Source organism: Rattus norvegicus, chromosome 17 (genome assembly GCF_036323735.1).
Source record: "Rattus norvegicus strain BN/NHsdMcwi chromosome 17, GRCr8, whole genome shotgun sequence".
Lineage (NCBI taxonomy): Eukaryota > Metazoa > Chordata > Mammalia > Rodentia > Muridae > Rattus > Rattus norvegicus.
Genome location: NC_086035.1, coordinates 91,921,312 through 91,941,342, shown reverse-complemented (window position 1 = coordinate 91,941,342; position 20,031 = coordinate 91,921,312). Strand labels below are relative to the sequence as shown.

At 42.9% G+C, this 20,031-nt stretch overlaps 1 protein-coding gene across 1 annotated transcript; it reads left to right on the top strand.

Annotated features, from left to right (window-relative positions):
* The first annotated feature begins 587 nt into the window (after nucleotides 1–587).
* LOC134482644 (sperm motility kinase X-like) lies at nucleotides 588–12,461 on the top strand. Its single transcript, XM_063276848.1, has 2 exons — nucleotides 588–2,005; nucleotides 12,346–12,461. The coding sequence occupies exons 1-2, from the start codon at nucleotides 718–720 to the stop codon at nucleotides 12,459–12,461; spliced, it is 1,404 nt and encodes a 467-aa protein (XP_063132918.1). The 5' UTR covers nucleotides 588–717.
* The last annotated feature ends 7,570 nt before the right edge of the window (nucleotides 12,462–20,031 follow it).

Below are 20,031 nucleotides of genomic sequence, written 5' to 3'. Positions count from 1 at the left end.
TTCACATAGCATAACTCAGTTGTGTAAGAAAATAAAATCTCTCTATACCTGTCTATAGTTCCACTTCCCCGAAATCTGATTCCGTTGCTAACCTGACAGCTCATACTAATAAAATTATATAGAAAGACTTGTATCACTATTTTAAGTAGTGTATACCACCTGTGAGTGTGCTGTATAGGTGTGCTTAGTGTAGAGAGTTGTAGTAACCCCTGGAGCTGGAGTTAGGGTAGCTGTGGGCACCTGTGTTCTGAGAACCACCTACAGGTCCTCTGCCCGAGTAGCCAAATTTGGGAACTCCAGATGCAGATCGCCATCCTGCACAGTATAGGTTTTCGGGGATCTGTTCTCTTTACACCTTCTCTTGAAGCTGGTATTCTAGATGCCTCTACTCAAAGAGAATGCTGAGATCAGGAGAGAGGATGGTGAGCTTTTCCAATTTAGTGGCTTTTAGTGTCTAGGCTACTCTGTTTGCAGTTGGTCCCTGACAACCGCCTCTATGTCATATTTTGCATCTGCTCCTTTGCAGTAGGTCCTTGTCCTTCCCTTCCCAGTATGTAAAGTACATGGCTAGATTGTCTGATGTTTTTCTAAGCTCTTTTCCTCATATCTTTAATGTTGGAATTATAGCGTATCAACATGTTCTGGGGCCTGATTTTAAATGTCTGTTTTATTTCTCATTGAAAGTTTCGTTCTAGCCATATAAAGGAGGGCCTGATCATGGAGCAGGACCCTGAGAGCCGAGACTCTATCGAGAACTTTACCACTGACTATAAGATCATAAGAACCCTGGGAAGGGGACGATTTTCAGTGGTAAAAATGGCCTATCACGTCCCAACCCTCACCTGTGTAGCTATAAAAGTTCTCAAGAACACCGAGAAGTGCTCCTCAGTGATGAGCAGGGAAGTTGACATTCTAAAGTCCCTGGGCCATCCTCATATCATCAAGGTGGTCGAAGTGGTCCAGACAAGAGAGGCCACCCACCTGGTCATGGAGCATGCCTCTCAGGGAGACCTACTGGACCGAATCCGGGAATGTGGATATTTAAAATCGTGGGAGGCCCGAAGAATGTTTAGACAGATATTAGAGGCAGTACAATTCTGCCATGACAATAATATTGTCCACCGAGACATAAAGGCCAACAACATTTTGATAGACGGAAGGTCGAATGCCAAGCTCTGTGATTTTGGCCTAGCTGCTAAAACACTTCCTGGGCAGAAGCTGATTGATTTCTGTGGCACGCTGCCATACTGTGCGCCAGAATTCTTTGAAGCTGAGGAATATGAGGGCCGCCCATTTGACGTATGGAGTGTAGGTGTCCTCCTCTTCTTCATGGTGACTGGGCACTTGCCTTTCCTAGGCAAGTCATTTGCAGAGGTGAGGAGACAAATCAGTTCAGCCAATTTCAGCATTCCGCCTCACGTTGCCAACGATATTTTCAATGTTATAGTGGAAATGCTGATGATAAATCCCAGCAGGAGGCCCAGCATCCAGCAAATTATGATGCGCCCCATGATCAAAGACAGCCAGGCCTACTCACCACCGACATCCATACAGACGTTCACAGGAACACCAAGCCCTACCACCATCAAAACCACGAGAGTCATGAGGCATACACCTGAGAAAAGCACTGAGTCTCTGATAGACCAAAATATCAATGAGGTGCTGGCAACATACTTGATTCAACAGCACAAGCCACTCAGGAAAGTCTGCACACACCACCAAGTGGAGCCAGGTCTAGAAGATCTTCACTCCTTCCCTCGTTTTCTTAAGAGAAAGGGACCTCTTCTCTCCTCCTTCACCTTGTCCTCAAATTCATCCAATATGCGGGAGAACGAGGATAGGAAGAATTCCAGGAAGGTTGTCAGAAGGCATGATGTGGGCTACCAGCAAACAAGGACCAACACTCTCCAGCTCGACCTCCTGGACTGTCCTATAGCTGAAGAATTCAAGGATAACAGGCTGCAAATCAGGAAGACATTCTCAGACTCCAAGACTGTGTTGTCTTGTAGTCTAACTGAACATATCCAGTCACCTCGACTTCAATACACCTATTCCACTACAGCAGACAGGAATGTGTCCTCCTTCATACCGCCACATGATTTCTGTGCATCACTGCAGACACCTAAGGGGATAAGCCTTGCAGGCTGCTCTGGAGATACCTGGCAGAGAGAGACACTCGTGGACAAAAACACCTTCATCAATGAAGAGGCCATGGTTCATGAAGATACCGTCACTAGTGGCCAGCCACAAGTTCCTTGCCCAGCTTCCCGTCGGGGATGGCGTCACCACTGGAAGGGGTTTAAAAAGACAATTAGTAGAAGCCTTCGAAACCTGTGCTGCTGTCTGCCACCACCATCGGAAAATCAAGTCTCCTGCAATAACTTGGCTCTCAGGAAGAGAGGAGAACACTGTGTCACCCACAGGACCAGGTGGGTGCATGTCCTCATTCATTTCATCCATATTTGTTCCTGTCCTTTGTGACAAATGATGATGGCCCTTGAGGCACACAGAAACTTGACAAAATGTAACTTCAGAAAGATTAAGTTCATAGAAACCCCTGAAGGGTGATCTGATGCTTCGTGACTCATAAGGGGAATCAGAGACACTGATTAAAGCGGGACGAGAGGGAGGTGGGGGCATTCCCAAATGGGGCAGAGAGTTCTAAGACAACCAGTGGGGTGCTATGGCTCTTTATGGAAAGCACTTGAAGTTCTCTTTTTTTCTTTTTCTTTCTTTTTTTTTTTTTTGGCCGGGGTTCTGTTTCGTTTCTTTATTTTTTTTTAAGATTCTTTTTTTTTTTATTAACTTGAGTGTTTCTTATTTACATTTCGAGTGTTACTCCCTTTCCCGGTTTCCAGGCAGACATCCCCCTAATCCCTCCCCCTCCCCTTCTTTATGGGTGTTCCCCTCCCCACCCTCCCCCCATTACTGCCCTCCCCCCAACAATCACGTTCTCTGGGGGTTCAGTCTTAGCAGGACCAAGGGCTTCCCCTTCCACTGGTGATCTTACTAGAATATTCATTGCTACCTATGAGGTCAGAGTCCAGGGTCAGTCCATGTATAGTCTTTAGGTAGTGGCTTAGTCCCTGGAAGCTCTGGTTGATTGGCATTGTTGTTCATAAGGGGTATCGAGCTCCTTCAAGCTCTTCGAGTTCTTTCTCTGATTCCTTCAACAGGGGTCCCGTTCTTAGTTCAGTGGTTTGCTGCTGGCATTCGCCTCTGTATTTGCTGTATTCTGGCTGTGTCTCTCAGGAGCGATATACATCCGGCTCCTGTCGGCCTGCACTTCTTTGCTGCACTCATCTTGTCTAATTGGATGGCTGTATATGTATGGGCCACATGTGGGGCAGGCTCTGAATGGTGTTCCTTCTGTGTCTGTTTTAATCTTTGCCTCTCTATTCCCTGCCAAGGGTATTCTTGTTCCCCTTTTAAAGAAGGAGTGAAGCATTCACATTTTGATCATCTGTCTTGAGTTTCATTTGTTCTAGGCATCTAGGGTAATTCAAGCATTTGGGCTAATAGCCACTTATCAGTGAGTGCATACCATGTATATCTTTCTGTGTTTGGGTTAGCTCACTCAGGATGATATTTTCCAGTTCCAACCATTTGCCTACGAATTTCATAAAGGTATTGTTTTTGATAGCTGAGTAATATTCCATTGTGTAGATGTACCACATTTTCTGTATCCATTCCTCTGTTGAAGGGCATCTGGGTTCTTTCCAGCTTCTGGCTATTATAAATAAGGCTGCAATGAACATAGTGGAGCACGTGTCTTTTTTATAAGTTGGGGCATCTTTTGGGTATATGCCCAAGAGAGGTATAGCTGGATCCTCAGGCAGTTCAATGTCCAATTTTCTGAGGATCCTCCAGACTGATTTCCAGAATGGTTGTACCAGTTTGCAATCCCACCAACAATGGAGGAGTGTTCCTCTTTCTCCACATCCTCGCCAGCATCTGTTGTCCCCTGAGTTTTTGATCTTAGCCATTCTCACTGGTGTGAGGTGAAATCTCAGGGTTGTTTTGATTTGCATTTCCCTTATGACTAAAGATGTTGAACATTTCTTTAGGTGTTTCTCCGCCATTCGGCATTCCTCAGCTGTGAATTCTTTGTTTAGCTCTGAGCCCCATTTTTTAATAGGGTTATTTGTTTCCCTGAGGTCTAGCTTCTTGAGTTCTTTGTGTGTTTTGGATATAAGGCCTCTATGTGTTGTAGGATTGGTAAAGATCTTTTCCCAATCTGTTGGTTGCCGTTTTGTCCTAACCACAGTGTCCTTTGCCTTACAGAAGCTTTGCAGTTTTATGAGATCCCATTTGTCAATTCTTGATCTTAGAGCGTAAGCCATTGGTTTTTTGTTCAGGAAAATTTTTCCAGTGCCCATGTGTTCCAGATGCTTCCCTAGTTTTTCTTCTATTAGTTTGAGTGTGTCTGGTTTGATGTGGAGGTCCTTGATCCACTTGGACTTAAGCTTTGTACAGGGTGATAAGCATGGATCGATCTGCATTCTTCTACATGTTGACTTCCAGTTGAACCAGCACCATTTGCTGAAAATGCTATCTTTTTTCCATTGGATGGTTTTGGCTCCTTTGTCAAAAATCAAGTGACCATAGGTGTGTGGGTTCATTTCTGGGTCTTCAATTCTATTCCATTGGTCTATCTGTCTGTCTCTGTACCAATACCATGCAGTTTTTATCACTATTGCTCTGTAATACTGCTTGAGTTCAGGGATAGTGATTCCCCCTGAAGTCCTTTTATTGTTGAGGATAGCTTTAGCTATCCTGGGTTTTTTGTTATTCCAGATGAATTTGCAAATTGTTCTGTCTACCTCTTTGAAGAATTGGATTGGTATTTTGATGGGGATTGCATTGAATCTGTAGATCGCTTTTGGTAAAATGGCCATTTTTACTATATTAATCCTACCAATCCATGAGCATGGGAGATCTTTCCATCTTCTGAGGTCTTCTTCAATTTCCTTCTTCAGTGTCTTGAAGTTCTTATTGTATAGATCTTTTACTTGCTTTGTTAAAGTCACACCGAGGTACTTTATATTATTTGGGTCTATTATGAAGGGTGTCGTTTCCCTAATTTCTTTCTCGGCTTGTTTCTCTTTTGTATAGAGGAAGGCAACTGATTTATTTGAGTTAATTTTATACCCAGCCACTTTGCTGAAGTTGTTTATCAGCTTTAGTAGTTCTCTGGTGGAACTTTTGGGATCACTTAAATATACTATCATATCATCTGCAAATAGTGATATTTTGACTTCTTCTTTTCCGATCTGTATCCCCTTGACCTCCTTTTGTTGTCTGATTGCTCTGGCTAGAACTTCAAGAACTATATTGAATAAGTAGGGAGAAAGTGGGCAGCCTTGTCTAGTCCCTGATTTTAGTGGGATTGCTTCAAGTTTCTCTCCATTTAGTTTAATGTTAGCAACTGGTTTGCTGTATATGGCTTTTACTATGTTCAGGTATGGGCCTTGAATTCCTATTCTTTCCAGGACTTTTATCATGAAGGGGTGTTGAATTTTGTCAAATGCTTTCTCAGCGTCTAATGAAATGATCATGTGGTTTTGTTCTTTCAGTTTGTTTATATAATGGATCACGTTGATGGTTTTCCGTATATTAAACCATCCCTGCATGCCTGGGATGAAGCCTATTTGGTCATGGTGGATGATTGTTTTGATGTGCTCTTGGATTCGGTTTGCCAGAATTTTGTTGAGTATTTTTGCGTCGATATTCATAAGGGAAATTGGTCTGAAGTTCTCTTTCTTTGTTGTGTCTTTGTGTGGTTTAGGTATAAGAGTAATTGTGGCTTCGTAGAAGGAATTCGGTAGTGATCCATCTGTTTCAATTTTGTGGAATAGTTTGGATAATATTAGTATGAGGTCTTCTATGAAGGTCTGATAGAATTCTGCACTAAACCCGTCTGGACCAGGGCTCTTTTTGGTTGGGAGACCTTTAATGACTGCTTGTATTTCCTTAGGAGTTATGGGGTTATTTAACTGGTTTATCTGTTCCTGATTTAACTTCGGTACCTGGTATCTGTCTAGGAAATTGTCCATTTCCTGAAGATTTTCAAGTTTTGTTGAATATACGTTTTTATAGTAAGATCTGATGATTTTTTGAATTTCCTCTGAATCTGTAGTTATGTCTCCCTTTTCATTTCTGATTTTGTTAATTTGGATGCACTCTCTGTGTCCTCTCATTAGTCTGGCTAAGGGTTTATCTATCTTGTTGATTTTCTCAAAGAACCAACTTTTGGTTCTTTTGATTCTTTCTATGGTCCTTTTTGTTTCTACTTGGTTGATTTCAGCTCTGAGTTTGATTATTTCCTGCCTTCTACTCCTCCTGGGTGTATTTGCTTCTTTTTGTTCTAGAGCTTTTAGGTGTGCTGTCAAGCTGCTGACATATGCTCTTTCCTGTTTCTTTCTGCAGGCACTCAGCGCTATGAGTTTTCCTCTTAGCACAGCTTTCATTGTGTCCCATAAGTTTGGGTATGTTGTACCTTCATTTTCATTAAATTCTAAAAAGTTTTTAATTTCTTTCTTTATTTCTTCCTTGACCAGGTTATCATTGAGTAGAGCATTGTTCAATTTCCAAGAATATGTGGACATTCTTCCGTGATTGTTATTGAAGACCAGTTTTAGGCCGTGGTGGTCCGATAGCACGCATGGGATTATTTCTATCTTTCTGTACCTGTTGAGGCCCGTTTTTTGACCAATTATATGGTCAATTTTGGAGAAAGTACCATGAGGAGCTGAGAAGAAGGTATATACTTTGGCTTTAGGATAGAATGTTCTATAATATCCATTAGGTCCATTTGGCTCATGACTTCTCTTAGTCTGTCTACATCTCTGTTTAATTTCTGTTTCCATGATCTGTCCATTGATGAGAGTGGGGTGTTGAAATCTCCCACTATTATTGTGTGAGGTCCAATGTGTGTTTTGAGCTTTAGTAAGGTTTCTTTTACATATGTAGGTGCCCATATGTAGGTGGCATAGATATTTAGGATTGAGAGTTCATCTTGGTGGATTTTTCCTTTGATGAATATGAAGTGTCCTTCCTTACCTTTTTTGATGACTTTTAGTTGAAAATTGATTTTATTTGATATTAGAATGGCTACTCCAGCTTGCTTCTTCTGACCATTTGCTTGGAAAGTTGTTTTCCAGCCTTTCACTCTGAGGTAGTTTCTGTCTTTGTCTCTGAGGTGTGTTTCCTGTAGGCAGCAGAATGCAGGGTCCTCGTTGCGTATCCAGTTTGTTAATCTATTTCTTTTTATTGGGGAGTTGAGGCCATTGATGTTGAGAGATATTAAGGAATAGTGATTATTGCTTCCCGTTATATTCATATTTGGATGTGAGGTTATGTTTGTGTGCTTTCATTCTCTTTGTTTTGTTGCCAAGACGATTAGTTTCTTGCTTCTTCTAGGGTATAGCTTGCCTCCTCATGTTGGGCTTTACCATTTATTATCCTTTGTAGTGCTGGATTTGTAGAAAGATATTGTGTAAATTTGGTTTTGTAATGGAATATCTTGGTTTCTCCATCTATGTTAATTGAGAGTTTTGCAGGATACAGTAACCTGGGCTGGCATTTGTGTTCTCTTAGGGTCTGTATGACATCAGTCCAGGATCTTCTGGCCTTCATAGTTTCTGGCGAGAAGTCTGGTGTGATTCTGATAGGTCTGCCTTTATATGTTACTTGACCTTTTTCCCTTACTGCTTTTAATATTCTTTCTTTATTTTGTGCGTTTGGTGTTTTGACTATTATGTGACGGGAGGTGTTTCTTTTCTGGTTCAATCTATTTGGGGTTCTGTAGGCTTCTTGTATGCCTATGGGTATCTCTTTTTTTAGGTTAGGGAAGTTTTGTTCTATGATTTTGTTGAAGATATTTACTGGTCCTTTGAGCTGGGAGTCTTCGCTCTCTTCTATACCTATTATCCTTAGGTTTGATCTTCTCATTGAGTCCTGGATTTCCTGTATGTTTTGGACCAGTAGCTTTTTCCGCTTTACATTATCTTTGACAGTTGAGTCAATGATTTCTATGGAATCTTCTGCTCCTGAGATTCTCTCTTCCATCTCCTGTATTCTGTTGGTGAAGCTTGTATCTACAGCTCCTTGTCTCTTCTTTTGGTTTTCTATATCCAGGGTTGTTTCCATGTGTTCTTTCTTGATCGCTTCTATTTCCATTTTTAATTCCTTCAACTGTTTGATTGTGTTTTCCTGGAATTCTTTCAGGGATTTTTGCGATTCCTCTCTGTAGGCTTCTACTTGTTTATAAATGTTTTCCTGTGTTTCCCTAAGGGAGTTCTTCATGTCTTTCTTGAAGTCCTCCAGCATCATGATCAAATATGATTTTGAAACTAGATCTTGCTTTTCTGGTGCCTTTGGATATTCCATGTTTGTTTTGGTGGGAGAATTGAGCTCCGATGATGCCATGTAGTTTTGGTTTCTGTTGCTTGGGTTCCTGGGCTTGCCTCTCACCATCAGATTATCTCTAGTGTTACTTTGTTCTGCTATTTCTGACAGTGGCTAGACTGTCCTATAAGCCTGTGTGTCAGGAGTGCTGTAGACCTGTTTTCCTCTCTTTCAGTCAGTTATGGGGACAGAGTGTTCTGCTTTCGGGCGTGTAGTTTTTCCTCTCTACAAGTCTTCAGCTGTTCCTGTGGGCCTGTGTCTTGAGTTCACCAGGCAGCTTTCTTGCAGCAGAAAAGTTGGTCTTACCTGTGGTCCCGAGGCTCAAGTTCGCTTGTGGGGTGCTGCCCACGGGCTCTCTGCAGCGGCAGCAACCAGGAAGACCTGTGCCGCCCCTTCCGGGAGCTTCAGTGCACCAGGGTTCCAGATGGCCTTTGGTGTTTTCCTCTGGCGTCCAAGATGTGTGCACAGAGAGCAGTCTCTTCTGGTTTCCCAGGCTTGTCTGCCTCTCTGAAGGTTTAGCTCGCCCTCCCATGGGATTTGGGTGTAGAGAACTGTTTATCCGGTCTGTTTCCTTCATGTTCCGGTGGTGTCTCAGGCAGGGGTCCTGCCGCTCCTGGGCCCTCCCCCACGGGAGCCCAGAGGCCTTATACAGTTTCCTCTTGGGCCAGGGATGTGGGCAGGGGTGGGCAGTGTTGGTGGTCTCTTCCGCTCTGCAGCCTCAGGAGTGCCCACCTGATCAGGCGGTGAGGTCTCTTTCCCACAGGGTCTGGGAGCAGAGAGCTGCTGCGGGCCGGGATCCACCAGCGTGGGACCTCCGGCAAACACAGGACGTGCCCGGTCCTAGATGAACTTTGCCTCTGTGTGTCCCAATCTCACCAGGCAGCTCTCTTGCAGCAGACAAGTTGGTCTTACCTGTGGTCCCGAGGCTCAAGTTTGCTCGCAGGGTGCTGCCCAAGGGCTCTCTGCGGCGGCAGCAACCAGGAAGTTCTCTGTTTTTCAAAGACACCAAGAGCCTCTTTTCTGTGTCTTTTTCTTTTCAAGTCCTGAAGAACAGCAGCCTCAGCTCCATGGCTTTTAAGCCAGTGGTGGGGGTTGGCCTGGCTGAAGATTATACAATCTCAGAGGAGCCAGGCCAGACGTCCAGGTGCCTGTGTGCTTGCAGGCCCCTTCTCCAGAGGAAGAGCTGTCCACACCACAGCAAGGTCTCTCCAGGTAAAACCCCAGGCAGGAAGGCCTGCCTTTTCACTGTGTCTTGCTCAGAAGGGAGGGATGAAGTAGAACAGTGCCCTAAAAGTGTCAGTGGACCAGTAGCCCTCTGCCCTCTCTTCTAGCAGAGGTAAACATCAGAGACTGTTCTGTGGGACTGTACTGTTCTTTGCTTCCTGTTTCTTGCAGAGAACATTGGTCTTCATCATGAAGTAGACTTCTCAGAAAAGTCTCCCTAGTCAGCCCATCAGACCTGAGCTAAAATGGGTTCCCAGGTTGAATATGAGGCCTGTATGTCTCCTGTGAAGGGAATCCTCCTGTCACACTTTGACCAGACTCTCACACACCCCTACTGCCCTGCGAAAGATATCACAGTTTATATTGCTTAAGTCCTCAGACCCAACTCAGGGTAATGCTTAAAAAACCCATACTGTGGAGTGACTCCCAAGGCAGCTGTGCCCTCTCTCTCACCAGTTCTGCCCTGTAATTACTCACCTCTCTCTGTTTGCTCCCTCAAGGCCAACTTTCAAATGTGTAACAGGATTCCTACCTGTGTCACAGCCTCCTCGAAGGAGGAGGGACAGGTGTTATGAGCAGAGTCAAAACAACAACTTAATGATGGAGAAGCAAACTGGTGTGGCCCTACCTCATGCCAGCTTCAGGCCTCCACTGGAGTATGCATTCCACTGGATAAATCTACCCAGGCTGCTTCCATTAACCTGAGAATTTGCACACTGCTTTTTTATACCCAGTTAAACAGCCTTGCAATTCCTTTGTGAGAGCTTCTGGGAAGCTTTCCTTGTCCCTCCTACTGTTACATTTGTTAAGATGTCATCTCCTGTGTTCTTTTTAACTAGACTGTATCAACATCTTCCACAGCATGAGGTGTACAGAATACCATATGACTGACATGGAGGGTCCCTCTGACCCAATGTCCCTCTTAATTTGTTCAAAGGACATCAAGGATCCAGGCATAGTAATCCTGCAGTGATATGTGCTGAGTTTAACAGCATGTCCCTATAGTTCTCCACCATTGTGATCACATACATATTTCTCATGTGCTTTATCCCCTGAGCTACACGAAATTCTCTTAGGACAGACAATCTTTTCCTCTCTAATTTGAGTGGGAAAGCACATTATATTCCACTCTGGAGCAAGAAGAGCACTATATGAACTCGTGTACCTGAACCCACAACGCACAAGTCTGGGAAAGTTCATTAAAGGGGTTCTTTGCTGGCCTCTAGCACTGAACCAGGTTAGCTACTCAGACAAAAACCAAGGAAAACCTCTCACAGACACTGGCCAGCCTAGGTTTTAAGAGTTGGCCTCACACCCTGATGATTCCTTGTCATCCATACCCTGATATGTAGAAGCCCTGGTGAGTCTATATCTCTGTCAGTGTGTCTGTCTTTACTTTTACATGAACTACTTCCATGCAGGTGGGTCTCAATGGATGTTTCTTATACTGGACTCCTAGAGAGCCATGTACCCCTCAGGATGGCCTTAAGTGGAAAACACAAAATAGAAACATCAAATATAAAATCCCAATTGATGGAAATAGATTCACAAAATTAAAAACCAACAGATGAAAAACACTAACCACTCCAATAAAAATCCTTAATATATCACTCTTAATTCTAACAGACTCACAGGTGTATGCTAAGGGAACATATTCCATGTACAATAAACAGAAGAAATTGGTTCTTATTTTCTGATATGTTTATGTAAATTAAGCATACACTCATTTTTTTCTGACATTTTTTTCCTATTTTGGAATAGTGTTGCTATGCTGGTTTTAGTGTTCACACAGTCAAACCTAAAATTCAGAGAGAATACCACTCGGGATAGAATGAAAGCCCAGGCTACCTTTGTATTCCTCTTGATCTTGCTGCCTCTGTTCCTCCTTTCGTGTAATGCTATGCTGCAAACATTTCTGTTTTCATCATGGTCTCTTAAATCCCAACAGGCCACCTTGTAGCTAAAGATTACCTTGAGCACGATCCTCTTCTTCCTGTCTTTAATTCTGCAATGTAGAAGTTTCAGTTCTGAGCCACTCTACCCTGTCAAGTAACACAACTTCAAGGCCAGTATAGGCAAGAGGAAGTACCAGGCTGAGTGCAATCCTGTCAGAAAAAGGACATTCTAAATATTTTTACCTGGCAGATCTGGTCTCTGCAGCTGGGGAGATGGATGTTGGGTAAAGTGTCACAGTGCAACAAAAGGACTCTGGAAATCAGACAAGGAAGAATCATGGTGTCATCTTAGGCCTTGAGCTTAACAGAGGCAGGTGTGGCAGATTGATGAGCTGAGATTACTGACATATTACTCTGTCTAAATATTGAGGTAAAAAAGCATTTGATGATTATCCCTGGCCTTCAGGTATGAGGACAAACAGACAGACACCAACACACAAACACACACACACACACACACACACACACACACACACAGAGACAGAGAGAGACAGAGAGACAGAGAGGCAGAGAGACAGAGACAGAGAGAGACAGAGAGAGAAAAGGAGAGGGGGGGGTTACTCTGAGGTAATGTATGTATCATGCACACATTAACTCTTTATAGATCTATCTAGACTTTTCCAAGTATGGACTGTCTAAATTTTATAGTCATGTCTGTCTATTTCTTGGCCAGTGAACATAAACCTATGTCCCGTGGCAAAAAACCTACTAGGGTTTTCTAGTGATGAATATTTTTCTTTCTCTTGTTTAACTCCAGTTTTCTTTATGCAGTCCAGGCAGCCAAGGACTTTTGATGCTGCTGGACAACGGACTGGACACAATGAGTGGCCTGATGAGTGGACCGTTGGACCATTTGGGACTCACCTGGACTAAAATCCATGTATAACAAAAGGGTCTCCAACATCCTGCTCCTTCCACAAGGAGGGAAGATGAAAGGAAGATGCTCCGAGATATAGATTTATTGTGGCTTTTTTTTTCTCTGTGTTTTCTTTTGAAGCTTGTAAGGTTTGCTTTTTATTCCTCCTATTTTATATAATTTTGTTCATACATTTGTATTTATCTAATATTTTAATGTTTTAATTGAAGCAGTGACATCACCTCCCTCATTTGTGCCTGCTCTCCAAACTCTCCCAGCTATCCTATATCAAACATTTCTCATGCCTTCACTCTTAGTTGATGGACTCCTTTACGTGATTAAATTTGTTATATATTTTTACATATCTTGTGTATCCAGAAATAAATATAAATATACCTGCAGAGCCCATATTTGTTGCTTGTGTATATATTTGTTCAAGACTGACTACTCTGTATTTGACAACATGGTACCTTGTATTTTTACCTTTTGATATTTTCTCTTCCCCATCTTAAAATTCTTTTTCTGGCTAATGGTTTCTTGCCACTTTTATTTAACCTAAATTATTTATTTCCTTCTTTTGCCTCCTTTCTATACTCCCCCCATCTTTGATTCTACTACAACAAAGACCACTGCCTGTGGGAAGGAATCACTCTTGAAAGAGCCAGAGGTGTGGGTCAATTGAAGACCAGTGGGAAAGTTCCACTGCCGACCTTCAAGCACAATGACCCATCCCATCCAGGCAATAGTCAGTTCCCAGAGAACTGCAATCCAAACTGTTAAACAAAGCTACCTGTGATTTCCAACTCACCTCTCCTTCCCCTCTGGAAAAGCAGGAATGGTTCATTGATCACTAGTCAGTAGGAGGTCACTTCGCCCCATCAATAATACCCTGCCTAGTTACCAACTGCTTGAATTCTGCCCCAATTCTTAGCAAGGTATATAACTCCCTGTCAGAATCTGCCCAGGGTCATCTCCCTTTAAGCAGGAAGGCCTCAATAAGGCAGAATTAAGCTATTGTATAGATCACTGTCTCCATGAATGTCAATCAAGAGGTCCTGGAGTCGGTTCAGTTTGAACCTCACATTGGTGCATTCATCTGGAAACTTGCTTCTTCTGTGGGACCCATGGGAGAGTGGTGAAAGGGAGGAGTGGCAGTTACAACTAGGTACTGAGGTTGACTTCTCTGTGCTCTCTCTATCTAGCTTCATTGTGTTCTGCTTTTGGCTCCTTTCTTTCTTGCAAGCATCAGGAGGGCTCACAGAGGCTAGGTAACAGGGCTTTGACCTGTCCAGAGGCCAGCAATGTCAGAGAACTTTGATCCAGGGTGAGGCCAGCAAAGTCACCAGAACCTGTGTGCATCTCACTTCTGGCAGGAGCAGATAGTCTGAGTTATCCCATCCACAGCAGTGATGGGTTGGTCTGTGTACTTTGCCCTTGAAAAGGGACACTTGGTTTGTGTGTTAGTTGTTCTTTTTTTTTGCATTCTTGTTTTCATGTTTTGGACTTGGACTGATGAAAATTTTGGACATGGGACCAGTTGTTTTCTCACCTTAATCTTATTCTGAGTCATTTTCAAGAATTTAGGACTAAGGACCACTTAATGAAACTTGGAGTGGCCTGCTTTTGATGTTAAATGGCACCAGGAGAGAGACCTTTTAACTCTCCAAGGTGTCAGCAATAGAAGATAAAATGTTTCAGACATTTTCCCTCCTCCTCAACCCCTACCTTCTAAACACTTCTTCTTCACTAGAAACAACAAAAGCCTACTTCAGCCCAGCAGCCAGCTCCTTCCTTATTGACAGTATCAGCCTTAGGGCTGGAGAGATGGCACAGAGGTGAAGAGAACTGAGTGCTCTTCCAGAGCTCCCGAGTTTAATGCCCAGCAGACACTTGTTGAATTCTCTTTTTCTTCAGGATTGGTTCAGAGTTTCATGGCTCACAAGGTCACAAGGATTTAACCCGTTTTTACCTGCTCCTCTGCTCATTGCTGACACAGTGCAAACTGGCATCCAGGATCCCTGACAGGAGAGGCTCCATGTGGGCAAAAGTATATTTCAACAGAGCTTACAAATGGCTCCTGGCCCCACAAGGAACCCACCCAGATTAGGGCTTCAATTCAGTAAGGGGTAGGGAGTGTCTCCAGATTTGCCACCAGGCTCTATAAGCATATCACAATAATAATTTGTCCCAGGTTCACATATGATATTAAATAAGAGCAAAGAGAAAATTCTCATATGATAGCCCTGACTTTCATCAATTAAGTTCGTACCAAATGTTTGAGAAAAGTTAAGGTTGCAGGGAGATTGTAGAACAGGGCAGATCATGGCAGAAAGAATTAATTAGACCACTTCCAGCCAACACACCACCCGATCCAGGACAAAAGAAATTAAAGCTTCAATATATTTACATTGACACTCATGACTACCCCGACAATTCTGACTGATGATTCAGTAATGCCTACAGGCTTCATTATCAGAGTTTTCCCTGGCTGAGATGTTTTCTACTACCTGTTTTCCTAAACCTTGCAACTGTCCCACCTGACCCTGACTTGGGACTGTCCATTCCATCAATGTGACGAGGTTGTGGCACAGGTGTTCAGTACCTGACCTGACTTGAGGAACACACCTTTGTCAGAAACAGAACAGACCTGTGTTATGGACAGAAGCAGCTTCATCCATGGGGGTGAGAGGAGGGCAGGGGCAGTGGTGACAATACAAATGGAGGGAATCTGGACTCAGTGTCTTCCTCCAAGCACTTCATTTCAAATGGTCAAACTAAGAACATTAAAACAGGCCCTCATCATGGGAAGAGGACTGGTTGTTAACATCTTCAGGGACAGCCAGATAGGCATTTACAACTGCTCATGTGCATGGAAACCTTTGCCAAAAGATCCAATGGCTAGAGATAACAGCTGGGCTTATAAGGCTGTTTAGGATGCAACCTTAAAGTAAAGAGTCATCTCTAGATTGTCCACTGTCCTAGCAAAACTGCCCAGAACAGCTGATATATGTAGAAAAAGAAATTAAATGGGCTCATGACGATCGACTAAAGGTAAGGTAATAGTACCCACCTCTTTAACAAGAACTGTTCCCAGAAAGATCCAGAGTCACGGACATGACAAACTTGAATGCTTGCCAGGTGACCCAGGTTTAGAGCACTTAAGGTAATAGGATCAGATAATGGGGACTGCCTTTGTATTTCAGGTAAGTCAGGGACTTGCTATGGTCTTGGGGCCTAGTTTGAAACTCCACTGTGTATATATATCGTCCCCGGAGTTCAGAAATTTAGAAAAGATTAATAAAATTCTAAAAGAGACCTTAATTAAAATAGCCTTGGAGACTGGTGGGGACTGCATGATGCTCCTTCCCTCTGCCCTATATTAGATATAGATGGCATTCTAGCCCCCATTGTGTCCAACCTATAGTTGACAGCTATTACAGATCTGAAAAATGATAATTTAATATTTAAGGTCAGAGCTACCCAATAGGCTCATGAATATGTTTGGCCTAAATAATGTACCCTCTATGAAGCAGGCCTGGTTCCAGAACCTCACAAGTTAAGATTTCACCAAGCTGAGCGTAAACCGAAGTGAAAAGGACTTTTCATCATCCTGTTGAACACAGTCACCACTAGGGTGCACTACAACCATTCCGGACCTGCTCCTCCCCTGAAGAAGACTACCTGGCTCTAGCTGTAGGAAAATAAAGGTTCAAACGCACACCAACCCCGTCAAGTCAAGTTGACTCAGTCTCAGTCCTGAGTCTATTCTCCCTGCTAACTATATGTCTGTATGGACTGTGTGTCTTAATTTCCCCTGTTATGAAGGTACTCTAGCTGGACCCTTGCTAAGTGAATATAGTCCAGTTAATCATCTTAAGACAACACTAGGTGTAGCTGCAAATAGGGAGGCAAAATACAAGCTGGAGGACTGTAAGCTTCAAGATGGAAGCTGTGCTAAAAGACAATGGGGGAATGAAAGAGTCATAGTTGGAGTCGATCTAAGGCCAGTGGGAAAGTTTCCCCTCAAACCTCCATGCACACAGACCCCTCCCTTCCAAGGAGTAGTTAGTTTCCTGAGCATCTATAAGCCAGACTGTCAGACAAACCCACCTGTAACTCCACAGACCTCCTTGACTCCCAACTGTGCCCCCTGGAAAGTCCACAATGGTCCACTGATCACGAGTCAGCTTGAATGTCACTTCACCACATCATTAGTACCCTGCCTAGTTACCAATGTTTGAATTCTGTCCAATAGTTTTCAAGGTATATAACTCCCTATCAGAGACTGCTCAGGGTCATCTCCTTTGAACTGGGAAGACCCAGGCATGCCAGATTAAATTACTCTTGCTACTGCATAGATCACTGTTTCCATGAGTCTCACTGTAGGGACCCTGAAGAGCTTCATTTCGGACCTCACAAGATGAGGTGCAAGTATGACCAGGGAACACTACAACACATTACAATGAAGACAATGAAATTCAATATGATAAAAGTGGACAGTCAAAACTTTTAATACTCTTAAAAATGTGAAGCCCAACAAAATAGTCTCTACATGGACACTCAACATGCACACATCCACACAAATAAGTGCATACATATCTATTGTGGCTATTCCTAGTTGTCAACTTGACTATATCCGGAATGAACTACAATTCAGAATTGAAAGGTTCACCTTTGATACCGATCTTAAGGCTGGGAGACAGAAGTATTTGACGTGTATCTTGGCATGGAGATCTTGGGGCATAGTGCCTATGAATTCCAGGAGACTAAGGCAAGGCGATCTCACAGTTCAAGGTCATCTGGGACAAAGCAAGTTCCAGTCACCTTCTGCTGGAGACCTATATAAGGACTTTGGAATAAGGAAGGTTCTCTCTTCTTAGCCTGCCTGTCTTGTGGGACTAAGACACTGCTATATCCTTGGACAACATTTACAGCTAATGCTGACCATGGTTGGGGAGTTGGACTACAGACTGTATGTCATCAACAAGTTCCCTTACTATACAGAGACTACCTATAAATTCTGTGAGTCTAGAGAACTCTGACCAATACATAAGTTGGTACCTGGAATGGTTCTAGAGGAGCAGATGTGTAAATATGAGACTTTTAAGAATGTGGAGTTGGTTTAATAATTCACCAGCTCCTTCAACTACTGAAACCTCCACACATACTCTGTCTTCTGGGGTCGGAAAATATTGAAGATCTGTGGTTGATACTGTCTTTCAAACTTAAAGAAGCCAATGCCTTTGATTATCTTCATGACTTTGGTGATTAGGTATACAAAATTTTCTACAAGTTGGGGGAAAAATCAGAAAATGATTTTGCTGGCTTGATGCTCTTAGTACCTCTGGACAAATGGATGAAGGAAATGAATGAGCTGTATGATAAAATTAAATGGCTCCAGATGCAAGTAAACAGTGTAAAAGTTACTAAGTGTGTCCTTGGAGAGACGTTTTTTCTAGCACTCATAGATCTTGAGTTGCAGAACATCAAACTTCAGCCCTCTTTAGTTTGGCTGAATTAGAGTGAAAATTCAAGCTTCAGCAGGTACAGTAAAGACATTAACTGACAAAGAATGGGATCCTATCACTTGAAATGGGGTGTGTGGAAGGACCCTGTTGAAGATGAGAATTTTGAATCTTCAGATTCTCATGGTTTGACCACACCAGTGGAAGTGGTAACCTCACCCTTGAAATAAAGCCTTTTTCACATGAGGAATTTAGTCCTACAGAGTCTGATAAACCAGCAGTGACTTTCACTGAAGAAAATGTCAGACAGACTTTCTGCCTCTACCTTTCTGCAGGGACAGACTGCTAGCTAGTCTGCTTCCTGGAAGATACTATATCTTGAGGCTTAACAGAGGATCCACTGCACTCTGAACATTAGACGTAATATCCTGAAGTGTATCAGAAGAACTACTGCACTCAGAACATTTGATACCGCATGTTGAGGCATCCCAGGAGATCTGCTACAATCAGGGCATCTGACAACACAATTTGAGACATCCCAGGAGATATAATGCACACAGGACACCACAGTTGAGGGCATTCCAAGAGGTCCTCTTTATACAGGGCAACTGGGTAATTGACACCAAAATCTGGAGGCCTCCCAGGGTCTCTGTGACATGCAGGGCAGTTGCCAAAATCAATAAAAGGCCTCCCTGTCCTGTGGCTGCCCTCAAGGAAAGAGAAACCACAGTCCATTGTCACCCCCCTTTATCTGTGTCCCCAGAACATCTTCACAGAGGACACATTTTGAATGTTCCTCTTAAGATGCCACAGTCTGAAGGCCTCCCAGGAGATCTACTGCAGGCTGGGCAACATATCAGCAGCTTCTCTGCCCCTTTGAATATCCTCCAGTTGGAAGGCCCTCACAGGAGGTCTGCTACAGACGGGACCACAGTCCTGACAGGAGCCCTGTTGGAAACCAGGGACCAAGGAGTCAGACTCCAGAGTCACCTTTGTTTCAGCACCTCATGGTATCTTCTCAAAAACTGTCCATATGACCGGTCATAAAACACACCTCAACAGATACAGGAAGATAGAAATAGTCCCATGCAATCCATCATATTCCACAGACTAAGGCTGATCTTCAGTAACAACAATAGTGAAAGAATACCCACATATACATGGAAGTTGAACAATGCTCTACACACATATACCTTAGTCAAGGAAGGAATAAAGACAGAAATTAGAACACTCCTTAGAGTTTAATGAAAATGAAGTTACAACATTCCCAAACTGATGGGACACCATTGAAGATGTGTGAAGAGGAAAACTCATAGCTGTGACTGCCTGAAAAAAGCAAAAAACAGGAGAGAGCACAAATCAGCAGCTTGACAGCAGACCTAAAATCTCCAGATCAAAACAAGGCAACTGCAACCAAGAGCAGTAGAAGGTAGGAAATAATCATTCTCAGGGCTGAAATCAACCAAGTAGAAACAAAAAGGTCTATACAAGGAACCAACAAAACCAAGAGCTGGTTCTCTGAGAAAATCAATAAGATAGATAAACTCTTAGACAGACAAACCAGAGGGCATAGAGTGTGTGTCTAAATAAACAAAATCAGAAATAAAAGAGGAGACATAACAACAGAATCTGAGGAAATGAAAAAAATCATTAGGTCCTATTAAGAAAGGCCAAATTTAACAAAACTTAAAAATCTGGAGGAAATGGACAGTTTTCTAGACAAATACCAAGTACCAAAGATAAACAAGGAACAGATAATCCATCGAAATTACCTCATAACCTCTAAAGAATTAGAACCAGTTATTAAAAGTCTGCGAATCAAAAGGAGCCCACCACAAGATGGGTTTAATGCAGAATTCTATCAGACCTTAATAGAAGACCTCATACCAATACTCTCCAAACCATTCTAAAAAGTAGAAATGGAGAAAGCACTACCAAATGCCTTCTATGAAGTCACAATTACTTATACTGAAACCACAGAAAGACCCAACAAATAAAGAGAACTACAGATCAAATTCCCTTTGGAATATCAATGCAAAAATACTCAATAAAATTCTCGCAACAGGATCAAAGAATACATAAAAATGAACAACCATCATGATCAAGTAGACTTCACCCCAGG

Bases quoted from the DNA above. Each gene is read 5' to 3' on its own strand.
- LOC134482644 (XM_063276848.1), top strand. From the start codon at position 718: ATGGAGCAGGACCCTGAGAGCCGAGACTCTATCGAGAACTTTACCACT. The intron at 2,006-12,345 runs GTAGTCTAACTG...GTTTAACTCCAG, and splicing joins CTCCAAGACTGTGTTGTCTT to TTTTCTTTATGCAGTCCAGG.